This window comes from Montipora capricornis, chromosome 4 (genome assembly GCF_036669925.1).
Source record: "Montipora capricornis isolate CH-2021 chromosome 4, ASM3666992v2, whole genome shotgun sequence".
Classification (NCBI taxonomy): domain Eukaryota; kingdom Metazoa; phylum Cnidaria; class Anthozoa; order Scleractinia; family Acroporidae; genus Montipora; species Montipora capricornis.
Genome location: NC_090886.1, coordinates 13,729,277 through 13,744,276, shown reverse-complemented (window position 1 = coordinate 13,744,276; position 15,000 = coordinate 13,729,277). Strand labels below are relative to the sequence as shown.

The 15,000-nt window shown below is 39.8% G+C and overlaps 1 protein-coding gene across 3 annotated transcripts in view; it reads right to left on the bottom strand.

The window, feature by feature from the left end:
• LOC138045601 (protein CASP-like) overlaps positions 1 to 15,000 on the bottom strand; it is a 142,294-nt gene that overhangs the window by 100,495 nt on the left and 26,799 nt on the right. For 2 of the 3 annotated variants that reach the window (XM_068892156.1, XM_068892158.1), the window contains exons 10-25: positions 14,076 to 14,124; positions 13,889 to 13,960; positions 13,760 to 13,789; positions 13,327 to 13,392; positions 11,640 to 11,714; positions 10,556 to 10,609; positions 9,044 to 9,096; positions 8,682 to 8,739; positions 8,131 to 8,179; positions 7,186 to 7,236; positions 6,009 to 6,145; positions 5,026 to 5,098; positions 3,995 to 4,092; positions 3,157 to 3,273; positions 2,266 to 2,358; positions 274 to 330 (exon numbers count right to left, since the gene is read on the bottom strand). In XM_068892156.1, coding sequence (XP_068748257.1) covers positions 274 to 330; positions 2,266 to 2,358; positions 3,157 to 3,273; positions 3,995 to 4,092; positions 5,026 to 5,098; positions 6,009 to 6,145; positions 7,186 to 7,236; positions 8,131 to 8,179; positions 8,682 to 8,739; positions 9,044 to 9,096; positions 10,556 to 10,609; positions 11,640 to 11,714; positions 13,327 to 13,392; positions 13,760 to 13,789; positions 13,889 to 13,960; positions 14,076 to 14,124 — 1,132 coding nt within the window. The remainder of the gene's footprint in view (positions 1 to 273; positions 331 to 2,265; positions 2,359 to 3,156; positions 3,274 to 3,994; positions 4,093 to 5,025; positions 5,099 to 6,008; positions 6,146 to 7,185; positions 7,237 to 8,130; positions 8,180 to 8,681; positions 8,740 to 9,043; positions 9,097 to 10,555; positions 10,610 to 11,639; positions 11,715 to 13,326; positions 13,393 to 13,759; positions 13,790 to 13,888; positions 13,961 to 14,075; positions 14,125 to 15,000) is intronic. The other variant, XM_068892157.1, reaches the window with a different exon arrangement.

Here is a 15,000-nt window from a genome sequence, read left to right as displayed (position 1 = left end):
GTACCAAGCCCTTTCATAATCTTTCAAGAAAAAGCACAAGCTGAATCGATTCAGCTGCGTTCAACAGACGGGGCTTCATAGCTCAGTTTTTGTGGAAAATTGCACCGGTCGCGAAGCGATCACCTTAAGCCTAGTAACTTTTTTCACGCTCCCTTTATGACAACGGCTAAATTTCCTGGGAAAATGCTTGGATCATTCTATCATTTTTACTAAAATCCGTACTCTTTATTTCATTCTAAAGCAATAGCGAAACAGCCGTGTTTATGTACTTACCAGGTTAAGAGTGACTTTTTCATGTGGACTGAGACCCAAATATCTTTGCTGTTTCTCCTGGAAATTAACAGGAACAAATTAACTCGAACATGTCGTCACACTTCCGGCTACCGCTGGCCACCTGTGTTCGAGTGCCCAATCTCGTACCCAAAACGTCCTTAGAGAAAAATAGGCCTCTTGCAGTGGTACAGAAACCGCCAAGCTGGAGAGCAAATTGCGCACTGGTACATCTAAGATGGCCTAGAGAGCAATTTGCTCTCCAGTGTGGCGGTTTTTGTACCATGTGATCGCTAGCTGCTCATTCATAAACACGAAAACGGCTATAGAAGTCCTGCTTATGTTCGAATTCATCCAAGCATGGAAAATAAGACGGCGATCAACAGTCACTGTAAAACAGAGACGGAATTACTGACAAGATTCTCCAAGGACAAAAAAATCTATTTAAAGTTAATAATGTTAAAAGCAAGAAAGACAACCAACATAAAATATAATCTTATGGACAGATTTCACCGAAGGGATTTTCACTACCGCGCCATTTATAGAGCATCTTGGTCTTTAAAAGGAACCTCCACTAAAACAACAAAATAGCTTCAAACCACAGAACATAATGTATACAATTAAAATTGTTCCAAACTTTTGACGTGCCGTGGTTGCCCTGTTGTTCCAGAACAAACGCTCTTTGTGTCAGAACAACAGGGCAACCACGACACGTCACAATTATTCAAGATGGCGGCGCTCGGGAGATTTGAAAGCCAAAACAAGCGTTTTTGAAATTCACTTTTTCTCGAATACAAACGCTTTCATTGTAAAAAGTTTGAAGAATTTTAATTGTAAAATCATCTTCTGTGGTTTAAAGTTATTTTGTTGTTCTAGTGGAGGTTCCCTTTAAATAGATCAGAAGTAAGTCAAAACGCAGTAAAGGTAAAACAAAATAGCACCCTTTGGAAGTTTCAAGGAAGCAGTATCACTGATGTACTTCCGACCTCTTCACGATTTCTCTTATCTATACTATGATCTTGGCGTATGGTTGAACGACCTTATTCCAAAATAGTCTCATTAAAACTTCCTCTTACTAATTTGAGTAACAGCGTAATGGCCATTTTGGGATAAGATGTATGGTGTCTCATAGTTGTATAGAAAAGAAGAATAATTGTTTCGTAAAGACAATAAATGATTGAATGTGACATGAAGATACACAGAGAAAATGCAACAAAACCAGGTGCAACACGGAAAAAAATAGAAAATAGTGGCGTGACACAACAGAATCACATCGATTTCACGATCGATGTGGGCAAAAAGTGAAACATACTTGGCGTGACAGAGGAACGGTGTGACCAATGAAAAGTACTAACAATCACGCCCAGTTGTTCGAAGGATGGATAGCGCTATTCACTGGCTAAATCACTGTTAGCCAATATCAAAAATACCATAATATTCTTTGTTTTTCCCACCAAACGTTTCCATAAGCATTAAAAACAATGGTTATGCAAAATTTTGGAGGGATAAACAAAGAGTATTATGGTACTTTTGCTATTGTTGGTTTTCACTCACGTGATCAACAGCCATGTTTTTCAACGAAAACAAAAGAAAACGTTTGCATAACAATAGAGTTAAATTCCCGGAAGATTTGGAAGGGGCTCCAACATGGCCGCCGTTTCTTTGTTTAGGGGCTCCAACATGGCGGCCGTGACGTCATGTGAAAACCGAGAATTGGCTAATACACTGGATAACTCAATCGGTTTTGCTAACGTTTATCCTCTGGATTCTTTGGTTGCACTCACGTGATAAGACGGCCATGTTGGTGCCAAAACTATAGAAAAATCTACAATAGCTCAAGTTTTGCATAGAGTCAAATTCCCAAAAGACTTTTTCCCTATTGTTCTTTCCACCAACATGGCTGCCGTGACGTCAGGTACGATCAAAGAATAGTGATTTATCCGGTGGATGGCATTATCCACCTTTTGAACAACCGAGGCCAGCATTTTTAATTACCCGCTGGTTGAAAGCCGAAAAAGGATCCAGTCTCTGTTCGTACTGCGATGAATATCTACTGACTGCAGCTTCGTCATCTCGCCCACCATGACCCTGACAGAAAGCACACCGAATCAGCGTCGGTCCAGAACAAGTTTATCATACTTACTTGCATAAATTATCGCCAAAAGAACGATACAGGAAATTTGAAGACATCAATCGCTTGATGATTAACATTTCACAACCATCGCCGCAAGCGAGGTGAATAGCGGTGAATAATTGTATAATTTACATAGGCGATTCTTTGAAAAATATGCATTTTCTTTAAAGCGATTTATTTCTTCGTCTGTCTCCACGACAAAACGGCTTGGGGCCATTTTGAAAAGACCGCTTAGGTGATTATCGCGTAATTATCACCTCAAGTGGCAACGAATCAGCGCAAACAATTTTCAATAAACACCTATGTAATTATACTTAAAGACCACATGGCATGAGGGTTGGACGATAAGTGTGTAATGGCTATCACAAAACATTAATTCTATTATTCAGGCTTAACATCTGACATAATTACGGGTGTGAACGTTGTGATCATCCATTACCACGTCTCAAAAACGCTGACGTTTTGGGAAACAGGACTCAAGACAAAAGGAAATTGCAAGATAGAGCAGTAGCCAACCAAAAAATGGCAGTTGAAAGCATGTTAACAGAAAGTTATAGGTGTTCTTGTTTATGCATCTTCCTCAGTACAAGGCGCCATCACGCCAGAGTCAACGTTACGGTACTTAACTGTCGAAATCGATGGCCAAGATATTACGAGAAACCTTCGCCAAACCTTGTTCCGAACAACTCAATCATACAGATTTCAAGCTATTATATATAATGGCCCATTTAAATTTAAAGTCAAAAAAGTACCTTCGTAGGATAACTCTGGAGAAACTTGATTTTTTCGTACAATTTCACGTTGTCCGAGCGTAAGGTATCCACTTCATTTTGTAGCACACTTATCTGTTGCTGATTGTGGCGCAATTGCTGAAAAAAGAAAGACAAGACTATTATCATTTAGTAGCACCCAACTAGGGGACTAATGCAAATGCTGCATTTTGATTGGCTACACTACTAGAGGACTATTAGTAATAGTCCTCGAGTAGCGAAAAGCGTGATGCTTTCTTTCGTTTTATTCCCAAATAAATATATTTTCATCTTTCATTTGCAAACTTTATTATTGCCCTTTCTGTCCGACTAGTTGGGTGATACTAAAACAATTAATTAATTCGGCTTTGCCTCATGGGCTACTGACCTACTGACCCGTAGCCCTTGCGGGATACGGGTCTAATTGTCATGTATTGCCAGCTTTTTCATGTCCACTTTTTCAACGGTAGATTTTCTGGCAAGCCACCAACAACCTACGTGTGGCTGCGCTTGCCGAAGTCATTCTCTTGCGCTTCCCGCTGGTAACCGAAGTCACTTTCAAGCGCTTGAGGCTGTTCAACGTTTTTCCCCACCCAAACTCACTTAAACCCCCCTCTCTAAAAATCAAAAACAACAACAACAGCAAAAACAAACGAATAGAATTTGTCATCTGTTCCACCACTTTACGCGCGCACACTTCCTCGACCCATTTCTGTGTCCCAAAGCAAGCGAATTTTGCTTTCAAAATGCACAGGGTATTGCACCTTCGTTTCTCGATGGTTCCCATTTCGGTGCGTCTCAATTTACTCTAAAGAACCGTGTATCCAAACAGAAAACCCACCGCTTCCAACTCCATGTTTCTGACTTTAAATCTTTCTCTTTGACTTGCCACAATGGGAAGAAGAGATTCCGAGGCAACGTTGTCCCCTGAAAAGCTACCTGTTGCATGTACAACAAGATTAGCATCATCTCAACATTCTACGTTTAATATGGGGTACAGGAAGCCAGTTGTGGCGCCGTGGGTTGCGGCGTTAGGGGTTTGTCGCTTCGCAGCATGTGGTTCCCAAAGGAACCTAATTTCTTCTGTGGAGATTTTAAAGCATAAGCATAATCCGTCTGGGACGAACTTGGGCAAAGACTCTAGTGCGTCTTCGAAGACGCACTAAACTGGATAGTTCGTCCACACGCATTATGCGTCTTGTGCCCGTCTTTATACTAAACGAATTTAATAGACGTAGAAAAAAATGTTTGCCCAACTTCGTCCCAGACGAATTACGCGTCTCTAGTATAAAAATGGCCAATGGTTGACCTTAGAAACAGACAAGCTGAGCGCTGTTTTATTTTAGGAATCAGTTTTATTATTACTTAGCTCTTTGATCATTATCGTTATTTGGAACTTTATTGACATTGACACCGCCTGTGCTACAAAATAGCTGCAAGGCTAATCGTGGCGGGATAAGACCAAAACGACCAAACACGCACCTAAAGTAAGGTTCAAGAAGTAGAAAGTATAAAGAGGCCCTGCCAGGGAGGGGGGGGGGATCCCGTGTCGCTTGTCTGAATTTTAAAGGGTCTCGTGTCGGTGGTTTGTCAACGTTTCACGTTGCTGTAACCGATGCTATCGGAAATTTAAAGAAAGGACGTCGTTTGTCACGATACTACTTTAAGGGCTGTCGCTACCTTTTAGGCCATGTCGCTAGTCGGAATTTACCCAGACAGAGCCTCTATAACTTATAGCACACACACCTGATAACTGAACAGCACCTCAAATGTAAACCAGAAATAAAGGTATTTAACGATAAAGTCGACGACATCGAGTGGTGGCCAGAAATACTCCACACTAGGCAAGTGTGGGTTATTATTGTCATTTACCTGTCCCCGGTGCAACTGCTTGCTGGACGGCGTTTGATACAAGCTCCTTCTCTGATGGAGGACCAGCTTCTCCCTGTGGTAAATACAACCATCAATACCCTAAATTCCGAGGTAAAAGCGCTTAATGGGGAGAATACAAACCACTGTCTGTATCATTACATTTAAGCAATACACCTTTTTCCAAAATGGCCGCCACTTACATATTCTTTTGTTTTTATTCAAATTAGCCATTGCTGCCTCGTTCTTAAGCTTAAAATTCCAAAGAATATTTTGCCTTGAACGAGGCATCAAGGTCTAATTTGAAAAACAAAAAAAGCTGTAAAGAGGACTTTTTCCGTGTTTACATAGCCTCATCTAAACACGAGTGGGAGTTGGGAGAATTCGAGACAGTTATGAAAACCCGAGACGAAGTCGAGCGTTTTGCATAATTGTCGAGCAAAAAGGGGAAAGGGTGGGGGGAGGTGTTACTGTTGTGCCATCCGTGTCATTTGCTGTTCTAAAAAACAACAAAGCTTTTAAAAATGGTAGGGTCCTCTCCCTCTACGGTCCTCGTGACCAGCGTCTGCGCACAGCGCATAAAGACTGTACAGAGCTTCACCCATCTCTGCGGAGTCAATATTCTAAGACGCATTCGCCACTTCTCTCTATTAAGAAAACACCCCATGAGAAGATGCATTTTTCGGGTCGCTTCCAAAATGCTTTCCCTAGCGTAATAACTAATATTCAAGAGCAATCTCCAGAGTGAAACTTTTCAAAACAAGTCCAAAAGAATGATGACAATTAAACTTCGAAACATACGCCACGGTACGTATTAGCCCTCCGCTCATTTCCATTAAATATACAGACATCTAAAACAAGGAGAGAACATCTTGCGCAATTTCTGACTGCAAAGCATCGTTTGAAAGAACATTCTTGTAATACAACAGGAGAAGTGGCAACGACAACAACAACAAAGGATTAACTTCAGTTGGGAGCAAACTGACCTCTCCCTGTCCACGGAATGTCGAGGGTAAAGCGTTAACACTCAGAAGATCTGTTTCTAGTTCACCAATAAGCTCCTTTTGTTCTTTCACGGTGTTTACTGCCTCGTTGTACTTGGAATGCAGCTCTGTGTAGCGACCTATGCAGCAATTAAGGAGATAAATATTTGCAAATTACACAAGATGGAATACGAACGTACAAGTGACCAGCTCCCAATTGGCTGGATAGCTCAGTTGGTAGAGCAAGTGCAGTCAATGTAGTCGCATAGTCGTGGTCCCGTTCACTGCGCATGGATTTATTTCAGGCTTCTACCTACAACTGACCAGCTCCCAGTTGGCTCGATAGCTCAGTTGGTAGAGCAAGTGCATTGTAATCGCATGATCGTGGGTTGGAATCCCGTTCACTGAATATGGATTTATTTCCGGCTTCTAATTACAACTTACCAAGTGCAAGTGCAACACAATCGCACGGTCATGCGTTTGAGTCACTCCAAGCCTGGATTTTCCCGGGCTCGCTGGCACATACTTAAGTTGCTTATATAACTGCGATGACCCCTTTCACTTGGACATTACCCCAACCATGGCATTCATACACAAAGGTTTTTTCTGATGCTAATTTTGTTACTACGTCAAGGCCAAGCTTATGTACTGTAATAATAACCTTTCAAAACTGGTGGGAATTCGAACTAAATCGCGAGCAGTGGAGGCACTGGATCACAGTAACTATAAAAGTTTTCAAATAACAGAGAACGAAAGCCATTCCGGAAAAGGAAAAGAACGCGCAGACTAACCGCTTCGAGTTGTAATTTCAGCGCCGCAAATGTTTGCATGCAGCGAAAGTTGTCACTGTACTGGTACTGTATACTCGTCGAGAATTGAACTTTACACTCACATCAAGATCCACTCGAAAGAGAAAAGACATCTTGTGGGAAAATAGATGGTTTTCAATCACGTGATGAGACGGCCATGTTGGTGCACAAAACAATAGCAAATTATGGCTCATGTTTTGCATAATAATAGACTCAAATTCCCAAAGACTATTTTCTCTATTGTTCTGTGCACCAACATGGCCGCTGTGACGTCAGGTGAAAGCATCTGTACGTTGTGTTTTTGTTTAGCTAATCCATAGCTTCAAAGGGAGATTCCACTTATTCAATTTAGCTGCACGCTTGAAGTGTACCTGTTAAGTCCACGTTCTCCACTTTTAAGCTTGTGTTTTCTGATTGAAGCCCTGACAAGAAGAAAAAGGAACATTCTTGTAATGGCCGAGACTAACTGCTCTCTTCTTCCAAAACTGTTCTCTGCTCAAAAAGACTTAAAGTGCCCCTGTGACATCTCTTCAATTTTGAAAGTGTGTTTCCTTAACACCTGACTGGCAAAATTTTGAGCTTCGATTTTTATCCAAAGGCCGTTTACTTTGAGTGTAAGTTTTGGATTTCACGGTCCACCATTACTCACGTTCAAAACTGACCGGTTGGACCTCAGAGGGTTGGATCCAGGGAAAAGTGACGTCAAAGGCTCACTAGCCTAAAATTTCAGCGTGTGAATGCAGCTTATTACATATGCAAAAAGCGAGTTTAAAAGTCTGAAAGCCCAAAACTCCCGTTCTGCATATTAATTCTGCGGCGTACACATGCATTGCATTCTTAAACTAGTGAGACTTTCACGTCATTTTATCGTCCATCCAGCTCTCTCAAGATCTTAAAATTAGTAATGGCGGACCATTAAATTGGAAAATTCCAGTCTAAAGAAACAAGTGTCTTTTTGAAATCAAGGCTTAAAACTTTGGTCGTTAAGTGTTAACTTTACAGATTACAAACTTTCGATTTTTGACGAGTTGAACAGAAAAGAGCGAACATAAAATTTATACGGTACAATTTTATAAAATTATTGAAATTACAATAAGAACAATAAAGAAAACTATTCTGGAAGATATTAAGAGCAACGGGAATTTGTACTATAGAAGGGAACGGAAGGGAAGAGTGGGTAGAGTATTGTTACGATAATAAACCTTATTTAAGGCCTTCTTAATTCCATTTTCTTGACCTTTGACTGACGATAAATCATAGAAAGATCGATAGAAAGATTAATCGTATCACTTATAATACACACAATACTAACGTACTTTTATTCTTGTCCAGAAGAAGCATCTCCAAAGATTTGGGACTTGATTCCTGAACAAATTAATAACGAACCACATTCAAAATGCTATCGTAGAAACAACAATGAAATGATAATAATTCTTTGCACATCCACTTTGGAAATGAGACTATTGTATCAATATTGACCGAATATGATTATTTAAGCTTGCTTAAAAAAATCGTGTTTTCTCCAAGAGTGGGCTTGTTACTTGTGGTAATGTTACATAACAAACATTCAGCCTCTCTTCATGAAATTGGTCAAGACAATTCTCTCAGGCTTCAGAAAAGGTTTGCTTTGGTTATCACTTTTTTTCCCTCGAAGAAGCTTTCTCGGGGTTAGGAAGGAAAAAGAAGGAAAGAGAAAAAAACTTGCATGCATGTTGCAGAATGTTATGTCTGCATCCAAATAGCCAGATAATGACCTTGCCTATCCGTTTGCGTTAGTAAGCTGAAGGTCTTTCCTTTCAATTAAGACATGCAGCTTGCTACAGGCAAAATCCTGTCCAACTCCTGGGAGGGAAGACTTAAGACGTACCTTTTTCTCTCTGTCTCCTTCTGATCCACTTGTGGAGAACTCAACAGCCTTTAAGATGCTGCAAAATGTGAAATATGACAAAAACTGAGATCAAATTTAACTAGTAATTAGAATCACCATGTCACTGAGTCGACAATTCCCAATGTCCTGCTCCCGTAGAGCGTACAGAAACCTTGATGCCTTATGCGCCAATTTAGCTCTGAAGAGATAAGTAATTTTTTTTTTAAACACTCCTGATTTTGGATTCCATGAGGTTGATGAAAAAATCACTTAACTTATAAAATTATTGCTTCAAGTATCTGGCAACAATGCAATAGCACTCAACCTACTAAACGAAATTTATCACTGATAAGAAATTATACCTTAGCTCTCTTTTTATTTCCTCGTAGTTATGTTGTGCTTCCAGTTTACACTCCTGAAATATATAAGCATTTTGGTCACATGCGACGACGTTTTGATGAAAATTCGGAGGTAACTTACTTGCCTTTCCCCACAGCATTAACAGAGGTGATTGTGAGCGACCACAGAGCGAGAGATGCGCGCAAAGGGGGGAGACTGACTGGTGACCACCTCGCACGTTTTTTCATGTACGCAGGCTCAGAATACGAAACTATTTCTCGAAGTCGTACTTCAAGGAAGACGAAGACGGCTAGGAGAACGCCACAAAACAATGGGTTTAATGAGCAAAAACAACGGCTCTGCACGCCTCGCAAGTGCGTTTCACATTTTGATACACTTCTTTGCCGTTCTCGTCCTGACTACGACCTGAAAGGATCAAATTTGAGGTTACGTGAAGGACGCAAGCACCTGACGATAAAGTTTCAGTGTTTACTCCAAACATCCAGACCGTTCATACCAATTCTATTTTTGGAATGTTGATAAACACTTTCCATAAAAAAATAGCAAAATTATTTCAATAACGGGAAATAATATTTCAGATAACGTTCACGTAGCCCTCGTTTTCATCCTGGCTAAAGCTCCCTAATCTTAAGGTTTTGACAGCCGACCGCCCGACAAAGTTGATTTTACATCCAACTGCCGTGGATCGTGGGTTCAACCTTACACTGCAGGGTCTTTAAATAACAGAGGAGAAAGTACTGCCTCCTTAATCACATCTACAAATGGTAGACTATCCGCCCTACTGAGATAAGGACGACAAACCAATGGCTCTGTCTTAAACCCTTCAATGTTCATAACCCTGTGGGTCCGATAAAAGAACTAACACACACTATTCGCAAAGAGCAGGCATGAAGTTCTTAGTGTTGTGGTCTGTCCTCTTTGGTATATCACGGTTGGGAGGGTGAATGCTCTGAGAGGAAGCCGGTGAAGTCGCTCCACCCAATTACAGTGAAGTCGCTTCACATCTGAGTAGATCTATTTTTATACAGAGAAACTTGTTCATTTATCTGAAACCAAATATTAACTGCGTTTGATTTAAACATAATGGCCTACATGATGAATGATCATCTTTACTGATTCCTGAAGTAAAATAGTTGGTTACCATGTTTAATTCAAGTTTTTATCCAAATGTGCTCGGGTGGTTTAAATGAGAAGAGCAGTTTTTTCCGCTTTCCCGACTATCTGGGAGCCTGGAACAAGCTATCTGGGTAAAGAACATCTACCCACACGTGGGGCGACTTCACGGACATTCCTCTGAGATACAGCTGCAACAAGCTACCCCACAATCCAAGGGTAAATAAGGATGTGATACTTTATTGTGATAGTTTTAAGTTATTGTAACAATCTAAACAACAAGGATACCCGAACCATCTCCAACATGCCATATTAAACAACAAATTTAGTAATTATCCCGCTTACTTACTTCTTTATAATTGTTTCTACAACTAAAAGAACAAAAGAGAGCAAGTCTATACCAATTCCCGAAGTGCAGTTGTTTTACTTGCAAGTAGATCTTCTAATCTGCTTATCTAAAAAAAAAGTTTGTTTAAACAGACATCTGAACAAAAAAATCTGAAATTTAAAAGCCAACACAAAGTCAACAAGACCAAAGAGAGAGACTGTGCCTTAGGAGTTATGAGAAGCAATCAGCTGGTTACGAGAACCAGTCAAGCTGTACAAGCCGCCTTGTTACGCTACATAAATACCACGTTCCTTGGAAACACCTAAACCAGTTTAACCCTTGACTCCCATAATGTAAAAGTTCATTCTCCTAACTACGTCTATAGATTTCTTCCTTGGTTGGTAATGAGAATTTGGTGTTTTATCAGGATCATACCATTAAGCTGATAATAATCTTCATTCTCAATACTTGTCTACCCGACAGTGTATTGAAATTGAGAGGTGAATTTACATACTAATCAATCCTGGGAGTCCAAAGGGGTTAATGTGGACCTGGACAGTTATCTTGGACAGTAAACTGTCAAAACGCATCTAAAAGTTGCATTTGGTCTAACGAGGGATTATAGAGCGAGTTTCAATCGAGTGTCGTAAAACCAAAACCAAAGTAATTACTATGGCCAATCAAAAAGGACGGAGACAATCTGGTAAACCAATCAAAACTCGAAGTAATTACACGCAGCCGAAACAAAGCGCGGGAAAATGTGCACGCGCGAGCCACGATTGCTTTTGGTTTCACTTCTGATTGGTTGAAAAAGTGGCGCGAGAACTTTGAACCAATCACTGAGTGAAGTAATGCAAAAGCAAAGTAATTCACTAATTACTTTTGACACTCAATTGAAAACCGCACTATTGTAAGCTTTCCTTCTTTTGCTGTATACAAACGAAATGCTCAAATCGTTGGCCTCCTTTTTAGATCTTCTTAATTAAAAGCTCGATTTCTCAAATTTCGGGAAGATAAAGGAGGCATGTTTCAGAAAGCGTATGATGTGTGGTCTCTTGTATATGGACAAATTTTCAGGTACGAAAGATTCCCTCTAGCTGCTGGAATTAGCTTGCAATGGAATCTTGGCATTATCCCTAACAACATTTGTACTGTACCTCACTCGCTGCCGATTCCTTCCCTTTACTTTGTGTGACTTGCAAATGCTGTACATCACTTACTAACTGAGAAATCTATAAAGAAAAAATTACTACAATTATGACATTAAAGGTCAAGGCAAAGTCGATTTATGTGCAACACTTCACATCATGGTACTTTGACAGATGCAAATTTTGGAGTACTGTAATTCCATTCTATAGACAAACACAATATTTCGCATCTATAGACCACTTTCATAAATGGCGACCACATTCTTTTGTACTTATGTATATTATACCTACTGCCCTCATTTTGAAACAAAAATTCTTTTGAAATTTGCTTGTCGTACCGAGGCTTGAAAGGCTTATCAGCATAAAAACAGAAGAATGTTTTATTTGGCCGTCATTGTAAAAGAGGTCTATGGTACTCAGTAAATAATAACGACATAATCACACCACTCTCTCCTTCATTGACCTGTACTATGGAAACACAAATCCTTTCGTATCCGCTTCAAAGAAAAGTTTTTACAGAAGATTTACAGAAAGGGATATATTTGTTCGATTATGACTTGTGGATACTTGGCAAAAAATCCAAGTTTTAAATGTAGGTTCATGTGGTCATTTGCGGAGCTCCGTTTGCGGAGCACCATGGGTAAGTAAATATGGTAACCCATCTGTGCGAGAAAACTTGGCTGTGGTCACCGTACGACCGTACGTTCACCCAACCATGTATGCCAATGTAAAGCTCATCGAGGTCAGCTATTTTTTAAGCTGACCGCTGACCAGGTACTGGTTTTCAATTGGATCGCAGGCTCAAGCCAGGTCATTCTTATTGTAAGAATAAATAGCACGGGAGCTCTGCTTTTAGCCTTGGCTAAATCTATATATTATCATTATCCTGCTGTACTCCTAGAATGGAAATTTCAAATGTGGCATCGGAGCAAGCAATACACCTAGAAGCGTAACTGTTTAACCATGTAACCGCGGTCCCGTTGTTGATGAACGTGAATAGGGAACTTAAGCACGCGCGTTTTTGAGACGCACACGACAACCGGAAGAGAAAATTTTGCGTGCCAGGACAGTGGTGTCTCCCAGATTTTTGTATTAATTATCTCTAACGGAGAAAAGATATTTAGCATTGTAAATGTGGTTGTGTGAAAGCAAGTTAAAAGGGAAAATAACTCACTTCCGGTTGCCGTCCGCGTCTCAAAAACGTACGTGCTTAAGATCCCTAAAATTATATTAAGACTTCATCAGTAAAAACGGACTGCCACCGGGGTCCGCAGTTCCGTAGTCGAAGAATACGAAATGTTATTAACACGAAGCAGTGAAACGAACTGCCACTGAGGTCTGCAGTCCCGTAGTGAACTAATATGAATATTATAACTCCAAGGAGTAAAATGTACTGCCACCGTGGTCCACAGAGTGGATTAAAGAACGAGGATAATTAGACTGTGGGACTGCTGTGACAGCCTTTTGAGATTAAATGTAAGTGGACGGGTATTCTGTAATCTAGCCGTGGCGGAGCATGAATTTATTGTTCTTTGCAATAAGTTAGATGAATTTTTTTTAATGTCAAATATAAATCCTTTTGTCACCAACTTTGAGGAACTCTGGAATAAAATAAGCCAGTGTGGAATGTTTTTCTCACAGAGACTCGCGGTAATACCAATAATTCATATAACAAACGTTAAGATCAAAATCTAACCTGTCTCTCTTTGGCTGCCAGTTCCTGTTCTAAGCTTGATCGGGATATTGCATCAATGGTCTCTGACTACAGAAAATGTACGGTGAAATTTCATAAAACTTATAATATTATTGCAATGATACAGAATAATAATGTTAACGCAGATTAAAAGAATGAAACGAAGGAATGAAACTAGATGGAGTAAAATAAATAGAAACAGAAGTAACAAAAGGAACTTACAATATGCTATTAATTTAGTATTAATGGCCCAGGAAAGGGCACACATGTCATGAAGTTGACATTCTTCGTTTGCTGCAAAACTGTACCAATGAACCTGAGGACAAGACCACTAAACCCTATGTCTTCAAAAAAGGAAGGTTCAAGGTACAGTACATGTAAAAAATTGAAGGAAAGTGAAAAAAAGAAAATAATAAATCTGCAAATATAACCTTACCATGTTTGGTCGCTGTCCATCATTTGCATGCTGAGAATGAAAAGAACATAAAAAAAATTAATTGTAAGATCTAAAGACCTCCACAAATATCAAAAGGCCTGAGCTAACGCACTTTCAATCATAACTAACCTGTACTGCATTTTGCAAAGCAACAAGCTCCTCTCTCAAAGTTTCAACTTGCCGCTCAGCATCAGATGCCCTCTAATTAAAAATATTCAGAATAGGAACATCAAATTGTCTTCACAAAAGAACAAACGAAGCATAGAAGCTAGGGTGCTCAATTCTCAAGCTGCCCTAAAATTATAATTTTATGTACCTGATTTGCTCTGTCCACATCTGATTCTAAGATTTCTATTTCTGAAGACCTTGTGAAACCAACAAAGAGGCATTAGCAAAAGCTTAGCAAAATTAATTAATATGGTGTAAGCCTGGTTCACAGTTTGAGTGTGGAGTGGAAAGTCTGTCTTTGAGTTAAAATATCAACAGGTTCTGACTACATTAGAAATGAACAAGATTATTTTCATGTCATTGGTGACTACTTATTAGGTATTACATATAAGTGATTGTGTTGTTCATAAATTATGTATATTCAGGAGAAATCTGATGTATTCTCTGACACAGTACAAGGGAGTACCTTATTCAATTAATTCAATTCAATGGAAGGGAAGGACACCAGAGGTTATCCCTATCGAGAGTATCCGCCCACAGCTGGATGTGTATTATTGACTGAGAGTCGATTTTGACGGGGGAGGAAAACCGGAGTACCGGAGAAAAAACCCTCAGAGTCAGATTGAGATTGACTGAAACTCAACCCATGTACAACTCCCTTAGTTGTGAAATTCAAAACACCTTGTCACCTTTTCCTGTAAACTGAAAGCACTCCTCTTATTATAAATATTTCATGGTTTCCGTATTTGCTTCTTTTAGCCTAATCTATATTTCATACAATTATCTGGTATATTTTAACGTTTCATACACTATTTAGTAGCTCTGCCTATGATCTGACATGTATACTTCTGTTAATAATTCATATGTTGATTAAATAAATGAGGGAGCCTATCTCTTATAAGCCCAGTGGTTTCCTTTGGGCTTCCTCATCATTAGCTTTTTAAATACACTTTAAACACCATGCTCCACACTGAGGCAAAACAAACTTGAAAGTGACCCCAGGCCAGGCTTAAAACTGGGTCACAGAGGTGGGAGGCACGCTTGATACCCGCTAAACCACCCTGAATCCCATC